General features: G+C 36.0%; 1 protein-coding gene across 5 annotated transcripts in view; it reads left to right on the top strand.

The window, feature by feature from the left end:
• The first annotated feature begins 204 nt into the window (after positions 1-204).
• NFAT5 (nuclear factor of activated T cells 5) overlaps positions 205-19,340 on the top strand; it is a 128,253-nt gene continuing 109,117 nt past the window's right edge. For 2 of the 5 annotated variants that reach the window (XM_037041372.1, XM_037041371.1), the window contains exons 1-2: positions 205-576; positions 2,279-2,332. In XM_037041372.1, the coding sequence (XP_036897267.1) occupies positions 504-576; positions 2,279-2,332 (127 nt within the window). In that variant the 5' untranslated portion in view covers positions 205-503. Of the gene's footprint in view, positions 577-2,278; positions 2,364-19,340 lie in introns of those variants that run through there. The other 3 variants (XM_037041374.1, XM_037041373.1, XM_037041375.1) reach the window with 2 other exon arrangements.

Genomic DNA, 19,340 nt, shown 5'->3' with positions numbered 1-19,340 from the left:
GCCGGCGGGACCGATTTGCAGCAGTCCTGGCCGCGACGCGACGGCAGGAAGCGAAGCCCCTGTTGATGCTGTTCCACGGCGCGCCTTCCCGCCCTCCGGTGGCCGCCCAGGCTCTTCCCCTCTTTGAGGCGCCCCCTCCACGCCTGCGCAGTGCGCGGCAGGAGGCGGAGCTCAGATTCCTGTCAGCAGTGGTGGCGGTGGCGGCGACCGTCAGTTTTCTCTCAGGAGAATCTCCAAACGGACCCGTTGGCTCTTCACCCGCCCTTTCCCCCGCCCTGAACCCCCTTCCTGGCTCACCAGGATTCAGTCCCTGTGGAGTTTCCCCTCCACCCCGCCGCTTTGGTCTTCGCCTGGTGGGAATCAGTGCCCTCGAGGAGGAGCAGCAGCCACCCTCACCCTCGCCGCCCCCGGTTCGGTGCCCGCGGTCTCGGAGAGGAGTGCCGCCGCCACCGCCGGCCCCCCCCCCCTCCCGCTGCCCTCGGGCCGGGCTGGGTTGAGCTGCGATGCCCTCGGACTTCATCTCATTGCTCAGCGCGGACCTAGACCTGGAATCGCCCAAGTCCCTGTACTCGCGAGGTGCGTCAGGCTGGGGGCAGCGGCGTGGGGGCGGGGAGGCAGGGCCCGGGGGAAATGGAGGGGTCCCTGTCTGGAGGGACAGCCGAGCTCAGATGGCCTGTCCTGGGGGATGGGGAGAGTGCGATGGGATTGGGAGACCTTGGAAGCGGCCCCTCCCCCGCGGGGGCTCAGGCGCTGGGGGGGGGGGCAGATGCCGCCAGCCCCCTCTCTGCGGCACCGGTCGCTCCGAGCGTCCCGTGCCAGCCCGGCCCGCCACCCGCCACTCTCCTCCGGTGGCCAGCACCGGCCTCCCCTGCTCCGGGATCGCCCCAGACTGGGCCCCGCGCTGGGGCCGCCACGATGCGTGGGGCCGCGGCTCCGCTGGCCAGGACCATCCTCCCCATTAAAGTTGCCCGCAAACAGGCTGCGTGGCCTGGAGCGGGCTCTGGGTGCGGGGTCACCGTGGTCCCCACCTCCAGGCTGTTTGTGCGTCGTCGTTTTACCCCGCTCTCCCTCCGGCCTAGTCCACTCCCTCCCCTTGTTGGGACGGCCCCCCTTGACCAGGCGTTCTGCCTTTCCTCGTCATCTCACGGCTGGAAGGGGCCCGAATGTTCTGCCTCTTCTCCCTTTCTGCCCCTGTGGCATTCTCATTACTCACTTCTACCTCGCGTCTACGAAGACAGGGGTGCTCTCTGTTAGTTTTATCCCTCCCCTGTCCCAGGGGTGCCAGCTCAGGCACAGCCGCTGTCCTTTGAGAATTTTCTATTTCATTGCTGTTCAAGGGCTCGGTTCAGGGAGGGGGCGCATTGGGCAGAGATTCCCGTTTAAAAACTCTTTTGGCTAAAGCCCAAAGGGGGTTCCCAGGAGCTAAAATATTAATACTTGAGCTAATCTCTACCGGGGTTGAATTCCTATACTGGACACCACAAGAATGTGTTAGAACAGGTTCCGTGTGCAAGGGGCGTCACACCAAAATGCTCTCACGGCACTCTTCACTACTTCTTAAAGCACTGGGAGGGGACAAAAGGCAGAGCTGGGTTATTAATTGTTGATTTCACCGTATTGAAAAAGTTGTGTGCCATTATCAGCTTCCTTCCTGAGAAATTTAGCATGGCTTCAGTTTTTGGTTTTATGTATGCATCGGATGATTGCACCCCCTCCAAAGAGGGTCACTTGAGCTTCACATTTGTGTATTTGAATTGTTTAAGTGAATCCGAGTGAGATGGTTTACTCTGGAAGGTACTGGACTTTATAGACTGACGATTGAGTTTGTACACAGAGTCCTACTTAGTTACTGTAGCCATTGTCTGTTGCTCTGATGACTTTAGTTGGCAGCCACCATCCTGTAAGATGTTTTTGGGCAATGTTACCTGAAGTAGTTAGGAAATATTGTAGCTCTGAGTGTCAGAAGTCGGTGTCAAGAGATGATTCTTAGAGGAGGCAAATGTGGTTCAATTGGGCACTAAAAATAGTCAAGACATTAACACCAGTCGTGCAGTAATCATCAGATAATTTTCCATGAAACAAATGCTTTATTAAAATCTAAGTTTAGCATAGAGACCATTGTAGAGGCAATTCAGCCTTCTTTCACAGAGAATATATTCACAAGTATGGGCTTTAGCTCTTAAAAATACATGACAGTTATATAAGAGATGAATGCTCTCCTTGGCTTTAAAAAAATCATTCAGCATAAAAAGTACTTAATGCTTTTTGTGTTTTTCAGATTCTCTGAAGTTACACCCATCACAGAATTTTCATAGAGCTGGACTATTGGAAGGTCAGCAGAGTGCCATTTTAAAGCATATTGTGTGAGTATGCAAAGGCTTTCTCTGAAATGGAGTTTAAATGAGAAAGTGTGAAACTTTGCAAACTCATACAATGTAGTTTTCCCCTAAAGAGCCTGATCCTTCTTTTAGAGCAGCTGAATGTTTCAGTGGATTTTGTTGCTGTGTTTGATGTGCTTGTTAGTGATTGTATCTGCTTTGAGAAGCCTTGAGTCTCCCCACTTATATCCCCCCAGTCATTAAAAATTATATGTTGAGTATTCTATCCTGGAATTCCAGATTTTAACAAACAAACTGAATATGAAAAGGCTCAAACAAGACCATAAATATAATGAAAAGCGTGACACCAAACACTTACTTAATTTGAAAATCCACAACTTTTATATGCTAATCATTACAAAATGACATATTAATTATTTATTACAAAGGCATTGATGTCATTACTCTTGCATTGTTTTTAAAGATGAGAACAGGCAAGTAATAGAGATGATGATTGAGCTATGCTTAGAAAAAAGGGTTTTAAAAAGTTCTGGAAATGTTAATAGACTGTATAGAATAATTCAGACAACTTACGATTCCTTCAGAAAACTTTATTTCATGTTTTTTTTAGCATTTTAAGATAAAATGTCTCTTGTTTTTATAATTTTGAAGTGATTTCACACAAATTATTCTTGAATCTTACGATCCTGGAATTGGACAGCAAGGATATTCATTTCCTCATTGTAAAGATGAGTAACCTGAGGCTGAAATTAAGAGACTTGGGGGGAAAAAGTCACACAATAGCAGAAACAATGCTTTTAATGTTTTAGTTGGTGCTCTTTACTCAAAGCCAAGCTGCCACTGTAAAATACATAGGTAACTAGTGCCCTGTAGAGGGGGAGGGGGCAGAGTTGAGATTCTTAAATATTTTGTTGCCACTTACAAAAGGCCCTAAATATTTGTTTGCTTTCTATAAAGTAGTCTGGTATAGTGGAGAAAAATGTGGGTTTTATAATTGAGCTTAAATTTGAGTACCAGTTTAGTTACTTCTTAGCTCTGTGACCTTGGCAAGTAATTTTACCTCTTTAAACTTTAATATTCTTTCTATAATAATATATATAACTGCTTAAATTTAGTGAGCTAATGTGTGTGAAAATGTCTGGTTTAGTAAATGTTTTCTTTTACTATCAGGTGAATTGTTTTAACTATAAAGCATATAAAAGACTCTCAAATCATTGATTATATTTACAAGAAGGCCATAGATATACATAGTATATCTATGGGAAAATCAACTACAATCTTAGATGAGGAAATATTAGAAGTGTTTCTTAGTAAAGCAGATATCTGACTTTTATTCATGATTTTCAATTTGTGATCATGTTGTAGAGTCATATTTGTGTGTGCAAACCCATCCATTCTCTGGTCAAAAAACCAGAGAGTTTCATAATCATAGAGATTACTAGGCAGGAGAAAGATGAAAAAAGTGTTAATTATTTAAGCAAATATTTTTAACAAGTTGATGGAAATGCAGAAAACCATTTATTATTTATATTTACATGTTTGTGCCTAAATATCTCCATTAGTTTTTCACTTTGGTTGAGAAGATACTCAAATATTTAAAGTAAGGTCACCCTTTTATAGATGATATATAAAATGTGTAAGATGATTTAAATATGTAAGTATCAAGTATGTCATGTACTTTTATATCTTTGATACAGGGTATCATAAGAAAGTTGTTTGCTTCTGTAATGAAAGTATTTAATCAATGCAACCAATTTTTTATTTTTATTTTTTTATTTTAAAGATTTTATTTATTTATTTATTTTTAGAGGGGAAGGAGAGAGGGAGAGAAACATCAATGTATGGTTGCCTTTTGTGCATCCCCTGCTGGTAGTTAGCCTGCAAGGAACTGGTTTGCAACCCAGGCATGTGCCCTGACTGGGAATCGAACCTTGATCGTCTGGTTCACAGGCCCGTGCTCAATCCACTGAGCTACGCCAGCCAGGGCGCAACCAATTTTTTTAGTGTTTTTAAAATATTCTTAACTTCTTAAAACATTTTAAAATATTCTTTTATTATGGACATTTTAAAGAATATGTAGCCCTGGCTGGTGTAGCTCAGTGGAAAGAGTCGCTGGTTCGATTCCCAGTCAGGGCACATGCCTGGGTTGCAGGCCAGGTCCCCAGTAAGGGATACATGAGAGGCAACCACACATTGATGTTTTTCTCCCATTCTTTCTCTTTCCCTTCCCCTCTCTCTAAAAATAAATAAAAAAAATATTTTTAAAAAGTAAAATAAAGAATATGTGAAAATAGAGATAATAAAATAATGAACCCCCGTATACCCATCATCAGGCTTTGAAAATTATTAATGAGTGTCTAATTTTGTTCTTATTTCCTTTTCCCTTTCCCAAGCTGTATTATTTTACAACAAATATCAGACATCATGTCATGACATACTTCTGTATTATAGTGACATATAGTGACATTTCTTACATTAATTTGTATTTAGTTTTTAGATTTTGTTTATTTATTTCTAGAGAGAGGAATAGAGGGAGAAAAACATCAGTGTGTGATTGCTCTTCACATGCCCCTTACTGGGGACCTGGCCTGCAACAGCCCTGTGCCTTAGACTGGGAATCAAACCCTTTGGTTCACAGGCCTGTACTCAATCCACTGAGCTAGGCCAGTCAGGGCTCCCCTTCCCCTTTTCAAAAGGACAGTAGGAGGCTACTGCTTCTAGTGTATAGTATAATTTCTAATCTGTGTTGAAATTGTAGCCATATGGTCAGATTTGGGTTCAAATCCTTGTTCCAACATTTGTGTGTGCCCTCAGCTTGTCATTTTATTTATCTTTTTATGTGCTTCAATCTTCTTAAATGGGAACATAAATAGTATCTTTATTATAGGTTGTTGTTGAGGCAAATTCATGTAAAGCATTTAACTTAGCACATAGTAAGGTCTCAATAAATGTTAGCTGAATTAGAACATTTTAAACAATAACCATCTATATAGTGCATACTTTTTCCAAATTTAAGTTCTTTCTTTAGAAAAATAAGGTAGGAAAGTCAGTAATTGGGTGTTATTAAGCTTTAAAACATAGATTTGAAGTCTCTTGACCATTTAATTAAATATCCTGCATTTCAGTGCTGGATAGATATGCTTCTTCCTGTTACTGCCTTTTTTTTTAAGATAGGAAATGAGTTTTTTTAAATTGGGGTATAGTTGACATACAACATTCTATTAATTTAAGGTATACAGTGTAAGGTATACAATGATTAGATATTTGTATATATTGGGAACTGATCACATCACAATAAAGCTAGTTAACTAGGTCGCCATACATAGTTCTGCTACTGCTTTTTAAATTTAATGTGCTGATTGCCTGACAGTGGGAAAAGAAAGGGTCTAGCTATTTAATGCAATCAAACATAGCCATTAAAATCATATTTCTGATGGAACCATAATTATACGTGAAGCTTCTAATAAAATTAGTAAATAAAAGATACTACTGCAATTATTTAAAAAACAATTTACAAAAAAATCTTGGACAAAAGTATATACTACTAGTATTTACTTTTTAATTCTATTTTTTCATTTCCCTACCTTTAAAGAAGATGATTTGTGTATGTTAAAGAAATAAGATGGTGTACATTTAGGGTGTTCAGATTTGAAGGCTAGTATTCTTTGGGGTACCTAGAGAAAAAGTTGAACTACAGAGAAAAAGTTACCACTCCTTACACTTTCTATATTGAAAAATATTGATTATGGTATTGTATGCCATGTAAAAAACTGAGATGAAATTAAACTGTGAGAAAGTATACAAATAAGATTAACCAAGAGGTCCTTCTAGAAATATAGAAATGTAAGATAAGATCAATCAGATAACACAGGAAAAATAAGCAAATTAGAAAAATTGAGTAATAAATGGATTAAAATTTTAAAATGATTTTAATAGTAGTTAGGTTACATGGTGCATCAAATTAAAGAACTGGTTAAATAAGAACTAAACACCAATATGAATTAAACATTTAAGATTTGTATTTTTAGAAAGAAAATATGAAATATTACAGTGAGAGGAAAATAAACATTTTTATTATCAGTTTATTTGATATGGTACCATGAATAATTATATTTTATAGCTCACAAATGGAAATCCTAAAAATAGTAGCAGTGTCTTACTTGGCTTTATGGAATATTTCTAAATTGCCATTAGGCCTGATTTATTTTCCTTCGGTCTGTGTTAGTAGGTAGTTAGGCTATTCTTACCTGATGAAATGTGTAAAGATACCTTATTGAGAAAGATTTTTTGAAAATGCTTAACATTAAAAATGATCTGTTGGGTTCTTGTTTAGTATTATTAATTTCTGTTGATCCATATGTAGTAAATTAAAAATGCCATTATGGAAATAACTATGAAAATGAAGTTTAAATATATGACAAAAGTCATACCTAACTTATCCCAACTTCTTGCTTCTAGGCTCCATCTCTGGTTTCCTACCATTTGTTTTTGTGTTTCTTCCTAAACTCTGCTTTCAAGATACTTCTTCAATCCTATAATTCTATTGTTTATGACAGTAAGAGGATAGAAATTCATATTTAATCAGATGGTTCTTGGCCTGCTCTTAATTGACTCTTGACTGCACTGTAATTATTCCAGGAGTCTCCCAGAACTTGAAAGTGCTAGTACAGAAAAACATTTCTTATTGTAATCAATATAATATACAGGGTGGGGCAAAGTAGGTTTACAATTGTTTGTATGGAAAATAGTTCAATAATTAATAAATGATAAGTTATTTGCCCCACCCTGTATAAAACAGCCACTTTTATTAGAAAAAGTTAACTCATCAAATTGTTTTCTATTAAGAATTAACAGGTAATTAGAAAAAAGAAAAGATCAAATTAATCTAGATATCAGTTGGGTCTGATTATGTAATGACGGAGGATAGTCCTGTTAGCTTGAGAGTGTGGTAATAGGCATTCTGCAATAGAAATGTTGCTTATTAAACTTACTGTCTTTTCTTGTTAAGATTTTATTTCAGGCTACATAAAAAAGATTTATGTCCCTTTTATGTACTCTTTTAATAAAAATTGAGGTTATAAAAGGTACAATACACTAATTATAAACATGTACTTGAATGAAAATATAGAAATTTTCTTTGTGGATTAACTACAGATAATCAAATGGGCTTTTATCTATAAATAAAACCTGATGTTATAAAGGATCTATATTTTTTATGATTTGAACTGGAGGTGTGATTTTTTTAGTTACTTTTATTTGTAATAACTATTGGAAAATAGATTTTTTCTCTTGCTTTTAATACAGTAGTCCCCCTACTGAAAATATTAAATGGAAAATTCCAAAAATAAACAATTCGAAAGATATTTTGGGAGAGACCACATCCTCATAGCTTATTAGAATATATTGTCATAATTGTTCTATCTTATTTTCAGTTACTGATCTCTTACTTTGCCTAATTTATATATTAAACTTTACCATAGGTATGAGTATATAGGAAAAAACATAGTATATATAGTGTTTAGTCTTATCTGAGGTGTTGGACATGCACTGGAGTTCTTGGAATGTCTCCCCCTTGGATAAGGGAAGAATACCGTATTTACTTGATAAGGAGGTGATGATTATTACCACTGGCCAGCCATGAATGTTTATTGCATCTTTCCCATTCAGAAATGTTATAGTTAGTCTTTTAGTACATTTGGTACTTGGTTTTGAAGGTAAGACAAGAACAGAAGAACTTCTAATAGTGAGCTAAGTTGTTGATTATTCTTATCTTTATATATTTAACTCTAGTTTTAAAAATCTACTTAAAGCAATCTTTGTAGGACATTTTAAAAGAAACAATGTTGGTAGTTAAAGAGAAGAAAGAATAATAAATTCAGTTGTTAATATAATTGAAAACATTTTTTGAGCAAATATGTGTGTCATCATTTTATAGATATTTTTCACATTTAATTTTCCAAAAACTCCTATGAGATCGTATCAGTATCCCTCCTTCATAAATGATCATACTGAGGTACAGGGGATTAATTAATTTTTCCAAGGTCATATGGCTAGTGGAGGAGTCTGGAATTTGAAACCTGACAATTTTACCCCAGAATTTTTATCTTTCCTGGTTTTCTTACAGTACAGACATTTAATTTTTTTGAAAATTATATTTATTGATTTATTTTAGACATAGAAAGGACAGGTTTTATATATTCAGTGATTGATTTTAGAGTGAGGAAGGAGAGAGAGAAACATTGATTTGTGTTTCACTTATTTATGCATTCATTGATTGATTCTTTTTTTTTTTATTTTTTTTTATTTTTTAAATATATTTTATTGATTATACCATTACAGTTGTTCTATTCCCCCCTTCAATCCCTTCCACCCGCACCCTCNGGACTTCCGTATAATTCAATTTTCTGTCCTTTGGTTGTGTCTTCGTTTCTCCAAACCTTTGTTTTATTCAAACTTGGTTGTGGGAGAAGGCACAGTGTTTCCACCTATGCCTCCATCTTGGCGGAAGTTTCGATTGATTCTTGTATGTGCCCTGACTGGGAATCGAACCTGCAACTTTGGCATATCAAGACAGTGCTCTAACTGACTGAGCCAGGCACAGTACAAACATTTTATAATTGGCATTTACACTTTGGGCCCTAGTAAGTTTACACCACTGTTTATATAGTGTAAAAAGAGTACTTTGTATAGGATTCTTTAGCTAAATAGCTTCCATAAAATAATAAGAAATTATATAAGCAATATGTAAAAATCAGTAAAGAATATGATTATGACCCTTTTGGGCAATATTTTAATACTCAGTAGCAAATTGTTGCCTGGCTTTGATGGGTGTCTTTAAGATTTAGCTGAAACACATTGCTGGTTGAACCATCTGTGTCTTAATTGATGATGGTATTCCAAAGTGAAAAGTAAGGCAAGGTTAAGCAAGCCACCACAAAAGGTGGATTACCTTAGAAATGGAGGATGCCATGGGACTCTCAATTTCTTTGGGCATACCAGCATTTACCCTATTCTGCTGGTATGTTTCAGAGCCTAAGTTTGTGAAGAAATGAGCAACAGAAAAAACACTACTAATAGAGTCTCAAGACTTGGTTTTATTTCTTGGTGTGGTTGGTCTTTGCTTCTAAACTTCCTAATACTACTGTGTTAGGTATTAAAAAAGAGTTTTAATTCTAGTTTGGCCTTGAGACCTTGTGGAAAATAGTGTAAGCATTCCTTTTCTTGTTACAGACTAAAAAAAAAAGAATATAGAATGGTTAGTTAAATTAATAGATACCAGGACCACCGTGGATAATGGAGAAAGCTAGATATGTGATCCTAGTCACATTAAAAAAAGAGTCTTGTGCCTTTATCAGAAAATGTAATTTTTCCCAACTGTTTTTTTTTCTCTCTGTGTTTGGGAGGATTTGGGGGGGGAAGAAGTCAATCTTAATTTTTAAAAGAGTTTTGAGAAGTCTGTGCCCCACAGTACAGAATAACCAATTAATATCAGGTGAATGAAACTGCAAATAGACCTATTTGCTCAATATCATCTCAAGTCTTTTAACTAGTTATACTTTCCCTGGGGCTTCAGTAGATTGAAATAGGGTATGTGTGTGGGTATATGTAAGGATCGCTCCTGTCAAACCCCAACCCACAACAACTATTAAATTAATCTTGTAATTTTTAACTGTCATATTTCTGGGAGCAAACTTCATTTTAAAAACATAACTCAATGGGAAGTAGTACTGATTTATAGATAGATTTTAAAATACCTATATCTATCTATCTGTTTCATGTGCAGAAACAATGCATAGAAATTTTTTAACTTTTAATTTCTGCCCTGACTGGTATAGCTCAGTGGGTTGAGTGTGGACCTGCAAACCAAAGGGTTGCCAGAATGATTTCCGGTCTAGGGCACATGTCTGGGTTTCAGGCCAGGTCCCTGGTGGGGGGCACGTGAGAGGCAATGGCATATTGATGTTTCTCTCCCTCTCTTTCTCCTCTTCCCCTCTCTCTGAAGGTAAATAGATAAAAATCTTAAAAAAAAAAGTTCTGCAGGGTCATTGCAGCAGTATAGCATCTAAAACACTACCCATATTTGTATTATTCTCCTGCTTTTGGAATAATTGTGTTAAGAGTTAAGAATATTTTTTAAACATTTTTTTTCTGGGAGGGATTAGTCTTTGAATTAAGAGATTTTCAAGTACAGAAGAGCTGGGATTTTTGTTTAGGAGTTCTTGGTCATTTTATTTCTATGATTAATATTCTTTTTTAATTAAAACATTTTGAGGTGTAATCGACATATTAACATTATATTAGTTTTAAATATGTAACATAATGCTTTGATATATGTATATGTTGGGTGTGATTACCACAATAACTTTAGTTAACATCCATCACCACACATAGTTACAATATTTTTTCTTGCTATAAGAACTTTTAACATATACTCTTTTAGCAATTTTCAGGTATACAATACAGTATTGACACTATGCTGTACATTACATTCTCAGAACTTACTTACCTTATAACTAGAAGTGTGTACCCCTGACCACCTTCACTTATTTTGCCCACCCTCTCCTGCACCCATCCCCTACACCCTGCTATGGCAACCACCAGTCTGTTCTTTGTATCTGTGAGTTCAGTTCTTTGTTTTTTGGTTTTTTAGATTACACATACATATAAGTGAGATCACACATTATTTGCCTAACTTAGTTCCTTATGTGGTATATCCATTTAACAGAAGAATATTTGGCCATAAAATGGAACAAATTACTACTGATATGTATTACTACATGGATGAACATTGAAAACATGCTAAGTGAAAGAAGCCAATCACAAAAGACCACATATTGTATAATTCTCTTTATATGAAATGTACAGAGTAGGCAAGGAGATTAGTGGTTCCTGGGGGTATGTTGAGGGTTGGAGGACTACAGGGATGATAGTAAAGGGTTTTATAGTTTTTTGGGGGGGGGAGATGATAAAAGTGTTCTACAGTTTATTGTGATTATTGTACAACTATGTGAATATGCTAGAGCCAAGTGTCTAAATACTTAGAGTGAAATATTATTCCCCCTTAAAAAGGAATAAAGTTCTGATACATCTTATAACACAAATGAACACTGAAAACATATGGTAAATGAAATAAGCCAGACACAGAAGAGCAAATATTATATGATTCCATGGCTCCATATGGTATCTAGAATTGAGATGGAAAGTCGAATAGTGGTTACCAGGGAAAATGGGGAAAAGGCAATGGGGAGTTATTGTTTAATGGGTACAGAGTTTATGTTTTAGATTCTGAAGGAGTTCTGAAATGGATAGTGGTGATGGTTACACAACATTGTGAATAAAGTTAATGCCATTGAATTGTACACTTTAAAAAATGAATACAGTGGCCCTGGCTGGTGTAGCTCAGTGGATGAGCGCGGGCCTGCGAAACACACGATCGCAGTTTGATTCCCAATCAGGGCACATGCCTGGGTTGCAGGCCAGTTCCCAGCAGGGGACTCATGAGAGGCAACCATACATTGATATTTCTCTCCTTCCCTTCCCCTCTAAAGATAAATAAATAAAATCTTAAAAAAATGGATACAGTGTTAATTTTATGTTAGGTATATTTTTGCCACAAAAGTATATGTTAAAAACAAAGTTAATTTTAAGAGTCTGAGATATATGAAGTGTTTTGTCAAGTTAAGGGAACAGATAATTGTGTGGTGGCACATGGAACAGAGACTCTTTTCATTCTTCCCTTTTTACAGAATATATTTTATTTGTTTTATGTTTAGTCATTTTATGTTTTTCTTCCATTTTTATAAAGTGTGAATTTCTTTTGTTCTCTACACTTTTCTACACAAAATCTTTAGCTTTAAATGTAACTTAAACACCATTAAGCGTGCAACATCTTGGATAATAACAAATTTTTGATGAGCCTGTCTAGACTGCAGATGAAAAATTCGTGAAGTAGACGCATTAACCTCATTTAGATTGGAAAATTTTTAACTATTAATACACATGGTTGATTCATTTTGTTGATTTCTAGAAAGCAAATGTTTATAGTATTTAATAGTAGCAAGGAGATAGTAGTTTTCCAATAAATGTCACAGAATTGTGGCAGTGAGCCAGGAAGAAGAAAAGCTGCATTAGTGAAGTGAGACAGACTTCTGTAGCTATGGAAACTGTAAACCCTACTAAGTCTCAAAATGGTATGCTTTTTGTATTTCTATTATTAATTAGACATTAGTAGACATTAATGAGGACCCTGGATAAGTGATTAAATATAGGTATAATGGTATTCATTAAAAGGCCTGGGTAAGAGGAATTGTTTGCCAGTTTAGTGTTTGTTTGTATGAACATCAAAGTACTTAATTTATTTACCTCTAATTTGATTTACTGTGGCCATCAACTGCTAGAATATTTTCTATATAAAAGAATGTTTTGCCAGATTATTGCCACAGCTCAAGTTTTAAGTTTATCTAAGAATAAATGAGAGAATGTGAACATAATTCAACTTAGTAAACTTAAATTAATCTCAGCTGGTACTTATATGTTTATTGATAAATGCATATTAATATGTGAACAAGCAAATTTTTTGATATATGTTATATTATTCCAATTGAAATCCAACTTTTTTCATAGTAGCTGAATATTTATTATAGTATTTATTTTTAATCTTTTAAAATTATTATTCTGTTACAGTGGTCTCAATAGACTTTACCCTTCTCCGCCCATCCTACCACCCCCCCGTCCCAGCTCCCACAGTCAATTCCCACATTGTTGTCCATGGCTGTGGGTCATTCATACATGTTCTTTGTCTAGTTCCTTCCCCTTCTTTCCACCATTGTCCTCCTCCCCACGCCCCTCTGGTCACTTTCAGACTGCTCCATGTTTCTGTGCCTGTGTTTCTATTTTGTTCATTAGTTTATTTTGTTCATTAGATTTCACTTATGGGCGAGACCATGTGGTATTTGTCTTATCATCAACTGGCTTATTTCACTTAGCATAATATTTTCCATTTCCATCCATGCTGTCGCAAAAGGTAGGAGTTCCTTCTTTCTGCTATGTCATATTCCATTGTGTAAATATACCACAGTTTTTTTATCTACTCATTTACTGATGGGCACTTAGGCTGTTTCCAGCACTTCAGTATTGTAAATAGTGCTGCTATGAACATAGGGATGCATAAGTTCTTTTGAATTGGTTACTCAGGATTTTTAGGGTATATTCCCAGCAGCAGAATCTCTGGGTCAAAAGGCAGTTCCATTTTTAGTTTTGTGCACAAGTAAATTTTATGAATAAATACTGTTTTAGGTATAATTGGCATACTGGTAATTTATAATGGTTTTTGTATTATAGAACAACTAGTGCTTTTACCAAGTAATAATTTTCTGATGGATACCCTGATTGGCCTATAAGGTTAATATTTTCCCCAATTATAGAAACCAATTTACTCCTGAGAATATTTAAGATTAGGTGTGTAATCAGGGTTGTCTGTACTCATTTGGTAGAATTATAATGGACTGTTTCAGGTGGCAAGCTTCAAAAGGGAGATGGTGGCTAATTCTAGAAAGAGAAAGGTAACCTGGAACTGAAACATAGCCATTGAGTAATCGTGTTCTCACCATTCTAGTTTGCCTATTTGTGTGTAAGTCAAAAGGTGCATTTTCCCTTAAATTTAGTTGTGTTTTGTTCTCTTATATACCAGTGCTAGGAACTATTCCTTCAGTTTGCTTGGCCTTTTCATAAACATCAACTGTCAACCAGACGTAGAAGCAAATGATAGTTTAGAATCTCCCAAATCAGATTTAGGAGTAAAATTTATCAGTCCTTTATTGTATGAGGAAGATGAAACAGAAAAGCTCTTTTGGAAAAATTATTTAAGGTTGGACCCTATCATAGTGCTCAGAAAAGAAAATTTTTGAAATGCCAGTTTCGTGGAGAAGAGGTTTTAGGACTTCTTCCATTACGGACTTTTAATTTTCACAACTCTACTGCTGGAACAAAGATTGACCAGAGCATTGGAGAGTCCTTCTTTGTGTGTTGGACCTCTCCTTTTCCTACTTTGTTTTTGGTAGGATGTTGTTCATCTTCCTGTCTATTAATCGTATATTGAAGAGATCATGGGCTGTAGTAAGCAGCTCTTCATAAAGGGACTGGATAGTGAGAAAAGGACTTTAGTAATCCAAATATGGATATGCTATTCTAGGACAGATAAGCACTCCTCATTTGGATTATGAAAAATTTTAAAGGTAGATAAAACTTCAACTCAGAAATTCAAAGGATAAAATTTAATAAAAATAAGAGTAAAAGGTTGCTCATCAGTTAAAACAGCTAGGAATAGACAAAGTAAGAAAGCAATATCCCTAATTTTGGTATTTAACTAAAATTGAATAGAAACTTTAGGTCTGGAGTCTATACCTCAGCATGACTCAAATTACCCCTTTGAGTCTTCAGGGTAAGGCTTTTGCAGGAAGTTATTTTTCATGATACTGTGTTCCTTTGTTTTTCATTTTTTCTTTGTGGTATATTTTGTCTTCCATCATAGATGACTTTGTAACTAGAGGTTATCTAAAGAGCTCCTTATGTTGGCATTTGTAAGACTTCTCAGTACAATTTTTAATGAATGCTCAGTACCAGGTACCTAAACACGAGTATTCTGAATGAATCAATAAATTGACAAATCTTGTTTTAGGCAGTTGGGCTATGGTGTATGATAAAGTGGTTTCCCAATAATTTTAGGTTTGAGCATTTATTAAAAAAACCTATTGGTCAAAGTTCAATGTTTTTCAGGGAGAGGTGTTTCACAGTACAGAGCAGTACTATTTTTTCTTTGTATCATTAAAATAAAACAGTTGAATTTCAATTTGTAAATATGAGAGAATTGTCATTGGCAGTTAACTTTGTCTTAGGGTAGGACATTGTAAGGAGAAAATAAATTCTAAAGTGGTTTAGACAAAAATATATTTTAAGTTTAATGTCCTACAAATTTCAGGTTGTGTTCTGTATCATTTTCTGGCTTATTTTCCCCTTGACCTGACAGGATACAAAAGTTTGTCTCACATAATTATTTTTTAGTTTTGCTAAATATTTTTTAAATGGCTAGCTTTGACCAAGGGTAGAAAGACATTGAGTCTCTCTCTTTTTTCCCTCTCTTTTTAAAAAATATATTTTATTGATTATGCCATTACAGTTGTCCTATTTCCCCCCCTTCATTCCCCTCCACCCTGCACACCCCCTCCCCTCCCATTCCTCCCCCATTTAGTTTATGTCCACGTGTCTCAAGTTCTTTAGATTCTATATTTCCCATACTATTCTTGCCTTCCCCCTATCTATTTTCTACCTACCTTCTATGCTACTTATTCTCTGTACCTTCTCCCCCTCTTCTCCTCCTCCCACTCCCCTGTTGCTAACCCTCCATGTGATCTTCATTTCTATGGTTCTGCTCCTGATCTAGCTGTCCTCTTGGTTTGCTTTTGTTTTAGGTGTGGTTGTTAATAACTGTGAGTTTGCTGTAACATTGAGTGTCTCTTGCCTCAAAGGTGAATTGTTTTCTAAAATTGCTGTCTATTGCCTCACTCTATTGAATAGGATCACTAAGAAGTTATGTTGTGGGACCCTGTTCTCTGTTTTACAGCAGATTCAATTCCAAGGTCTAAGGTCCAACTAGGAACATTTACTGTCCCACTTTGTGGGGCCTTGGAGCAAGACTGCTTGGGTTCAGGTTCTGGTTACATTTTTCACTAGTTGGGTAGTAGCTTGGAAAAGTTAATTGACCTCTCCATGCCTCAGTTTCCTCATCTGTAAAATGCTGTTGATAATAGAATTTATGTGGTAGGGCTGTGAGAATTGAATGAGTTCATATAAGTGAAGTGCTAAATGGTGCCTAGCATAAGCTACATAAATTGCTGTTGCTATTATAATATAGTGTCTACATGGTTTTTTTTTAAAGGTTCAAAAAACATAGTTTTCTTCTAAGATCACTAGTGACAAATAAAAAGTAGAAAACATCACATTTTAAATAAAGCAGAATAAACATCAGCGTTAGTGATTTTGGCATTCTGTGTTTGCGGCCATTTTCCTTTGAGTGTTTTTTTTTTTTAAAGATTTTATTTATTTTTAGAGAGAGGGGAAGGGAGGGAGAAAGAAAGGGAGGGGAACTTTGAAATACGAGAGAAACATTTATCGGTTGCCTCTTACATGCAACCCAACTGGGGACCTGGCTCACAACCCAGGCATGTGCCATGATCGGGACTGGAACTGGCCACCTTTTGCTTTGCGGGATGACACCCAACCCACTAAAGCACACCAGTCAGCACCTTTCAGTGATTTCTTGATTGTAGAAATAATAACAGTGTCACAGTTTCTCTGGGTTTAAAAACAATTTGTGCTAATGCAAGAGCAAGTAATGCTGTTGGCCATCTCTTTTATACTAATGATTTGTCCTGACAAGGATATCTGGTCATTAAGGCTCAGTTTTCTTACTCTGGGTGTATAAGATGAAGGGGAAAAGCTTTAGATAGTAAGTTCCAGGCTGGCCATCATGGAAAAATTACATTCTGTTGTATCTTATTTACAATTCAGTTGATAAAGGGGAAATTGTGTAGTAGGGGGGAAAAGTACAGAATTTGTAGTCAGGAAACATATTGAAATGAAATGTCATTTTCACATTTTGCTAGTTGTATTGTTTTCATCTTTTATTCTCATTTCCTCTCTAACAGAATTATTATGAAGTTTATAGGAAATAATGGTTTTCATTAGTTTAAACATTATTTGAATTTAAATTTCTAATTTGCTCTGGATATTTTAGAGAGTCCAATTTATATTTCAAGGAAAGAAAGTTAATTTTTCCAGATAAGTCATTCTTTTTAGGTGTTTAAAGTATTTTTAGTAATTTTTTAAAAATTAAAAGCTTAATTTTTCAGATATAATAAAATTATACTTTAGTTTATTACAAAATAACATTGGGCCATTGTGAAAACTATAAAGCATATAAAGTAGAAAGGAAAATAATATGTAATCCTGCCACTGAGAGATCGCTACCTTGCACATTTTGATGTACAGTATATCATTCTGCACTTTCCATCTTTTCTTTGTGGATGTTTCACATTTATTTTTCTAAAATAGGATCATATTGTGAATTTTATAACCTGCTTTTTTTCTTAGTATATTTTGAACAGCACTCTAGGTTTATAAATGGAGCATAACTTAGCTTTATTTTTATTGTAAAAATGTTAGATAATATAAATAAAGTAAATCACAAAATTATATCTCATAATCTTTGTTATATTTCTATGCATATGTGTTTACATAAATGGAATTATTTTTATATGATTCTATGCCAGGGGTGTGAAACTCATTTTCCCTGGGGGCCACATCAGCCTCCCAGTTGCCTTCAAAGAGCTGAATGTAATTTCAATTCCTTAATAGTTAAGGAGTAGTTACATTTATTTATATAGTCCTAAAATTATTTTGGCCCTTTGAAGGCAACCACAAGGATAATGTGGCCTCCGGTGAAAATGAGTTTCATACCCCTGTTCTATGCTATTTATAGCCTTCTTCCTTCATTCAACAATATGTTCTCTTTTCCATAATTCAGGTAGATCTATGTATGCCTTTGTTTTTTGTGGTACATTGTATTTCCTAATATGGATGTGTCATCATTGCTATCATTTATTTAATGACTTCTATTAATGACATTTAGGATGTTTCTAGTTTTGCTTTTGTCAACAATGCTGTATACAGTGTTCTTATTATATGCATGTCTGCATACTTAACTTTTTTTTTTTTTTTACTTATAGAAGTGTAATTACTGGGAAAAGCGAATACACAGAATTTTGGTAGCTATTGACTCCAAAAAGTTTTTACAAATTTATATTCATTAGCAATACCAACTTTTCTGAACTTTGTTAGTACAAAGTATCATCTTTTTTTTTTAAAGATTTTATTTATTTATTTTTAGAGGGGAAGGGAAGGAGAGAGGGAGAGAAATATCAATGTATGGTTGCCTCTGGTGTGTCCCCTGCCGGGAACTGGCCTGCAACCCAGGCATGTGCCCTGACTGGGAATCGAACCGCGATCGTGTGGTTCGCAGGCCCGCGCTCAATCCACTGAGCTACACCAGCCAGGGCTCGTTAGTGCAAAATATCATCTTTACAAAATTATTACAATTTTATATTCTGTGCTACCTTATTTTAATTAGCCATTCCATTTGAATATTTCTCATTTATATATTGGCCATTTGTATATCTTTTTGAAATGTCTGTTCTTATCCTTTACTAATTGTTTTCTGCCCAGTTGATTCAAAGTTTCCTAAAAAGAGAAATGACAACTATTTTATTATGGGTAGTATGGTGCTACTTAGTTGTCACTGATATTTTTCTATAAAAAAATATTATAGTATCTATGAGCTTGTAATCATTTTAAACTCCAGTGGTCCACAGTTCTTGAGTAGTTTCCATGTACCTCACAAGATTAAGATTAAATTGATGTTCTATTGGTTCCTCATAATGTTACTTAACTTAAAGTTTTAAATGGCATTAATACTTATAAAATTGACAGTTTTATATCTTCTAATCACGCTACTCAATTCATCCTTCTTAAAAAATACATTCTAGTTAAAAAGATAAAATTGTTCATTTTTAATAACAATATATTGATCCTTTATTATGAAACTAATGGCTCTAGATACTATATTCCTTAAAGCAAATAATATTTTTGACTGATATAAAATTTGAAAGTCTTTAGCTACGATGATATTAAAGATTAATTATTTGGAATTTTTAAAAAGATTTTATTTATTTATTTTTAGAGAAAGGGAAGGGAGAGAGAGAAACATCAATCGATTGGCTGCCTCTTGCATGCCCCCAACTGGGGACCTGGCCTGCAACTCAGGCTTGTGCCCTCACCTGGAACTGAACTGGTGACCTTGCCATTTGCAGGACAACACTCAACCCACTGAGCCACACCAGTCAGGATGATTATTTGGAATGTTGGAAATTTTATGCCTCTCCCTTTTTT

The sequence above is a fragment of the Sturnira hondurensis genome, unplaced genomic scaffold (assembly GCF_014824575.4).
Source record: "Sturnira hondurensis isolate 20B ecotype Veracruz unplaced genomic scaffold, ASM1482457v3 Scaffold0003090, whole genome shotgun sequence".
Lineage (NCBI taxonomy): Eukaryota > Metazoa > Chordata > Mammalia > Chiroptera > Phyllostomidae > Sturnira > Sturnira hondurensis.
Note: the sequence above shows the minus strand (reverse complement) of the source record. Positions and strands in the feature narration are given on the sequence as shown.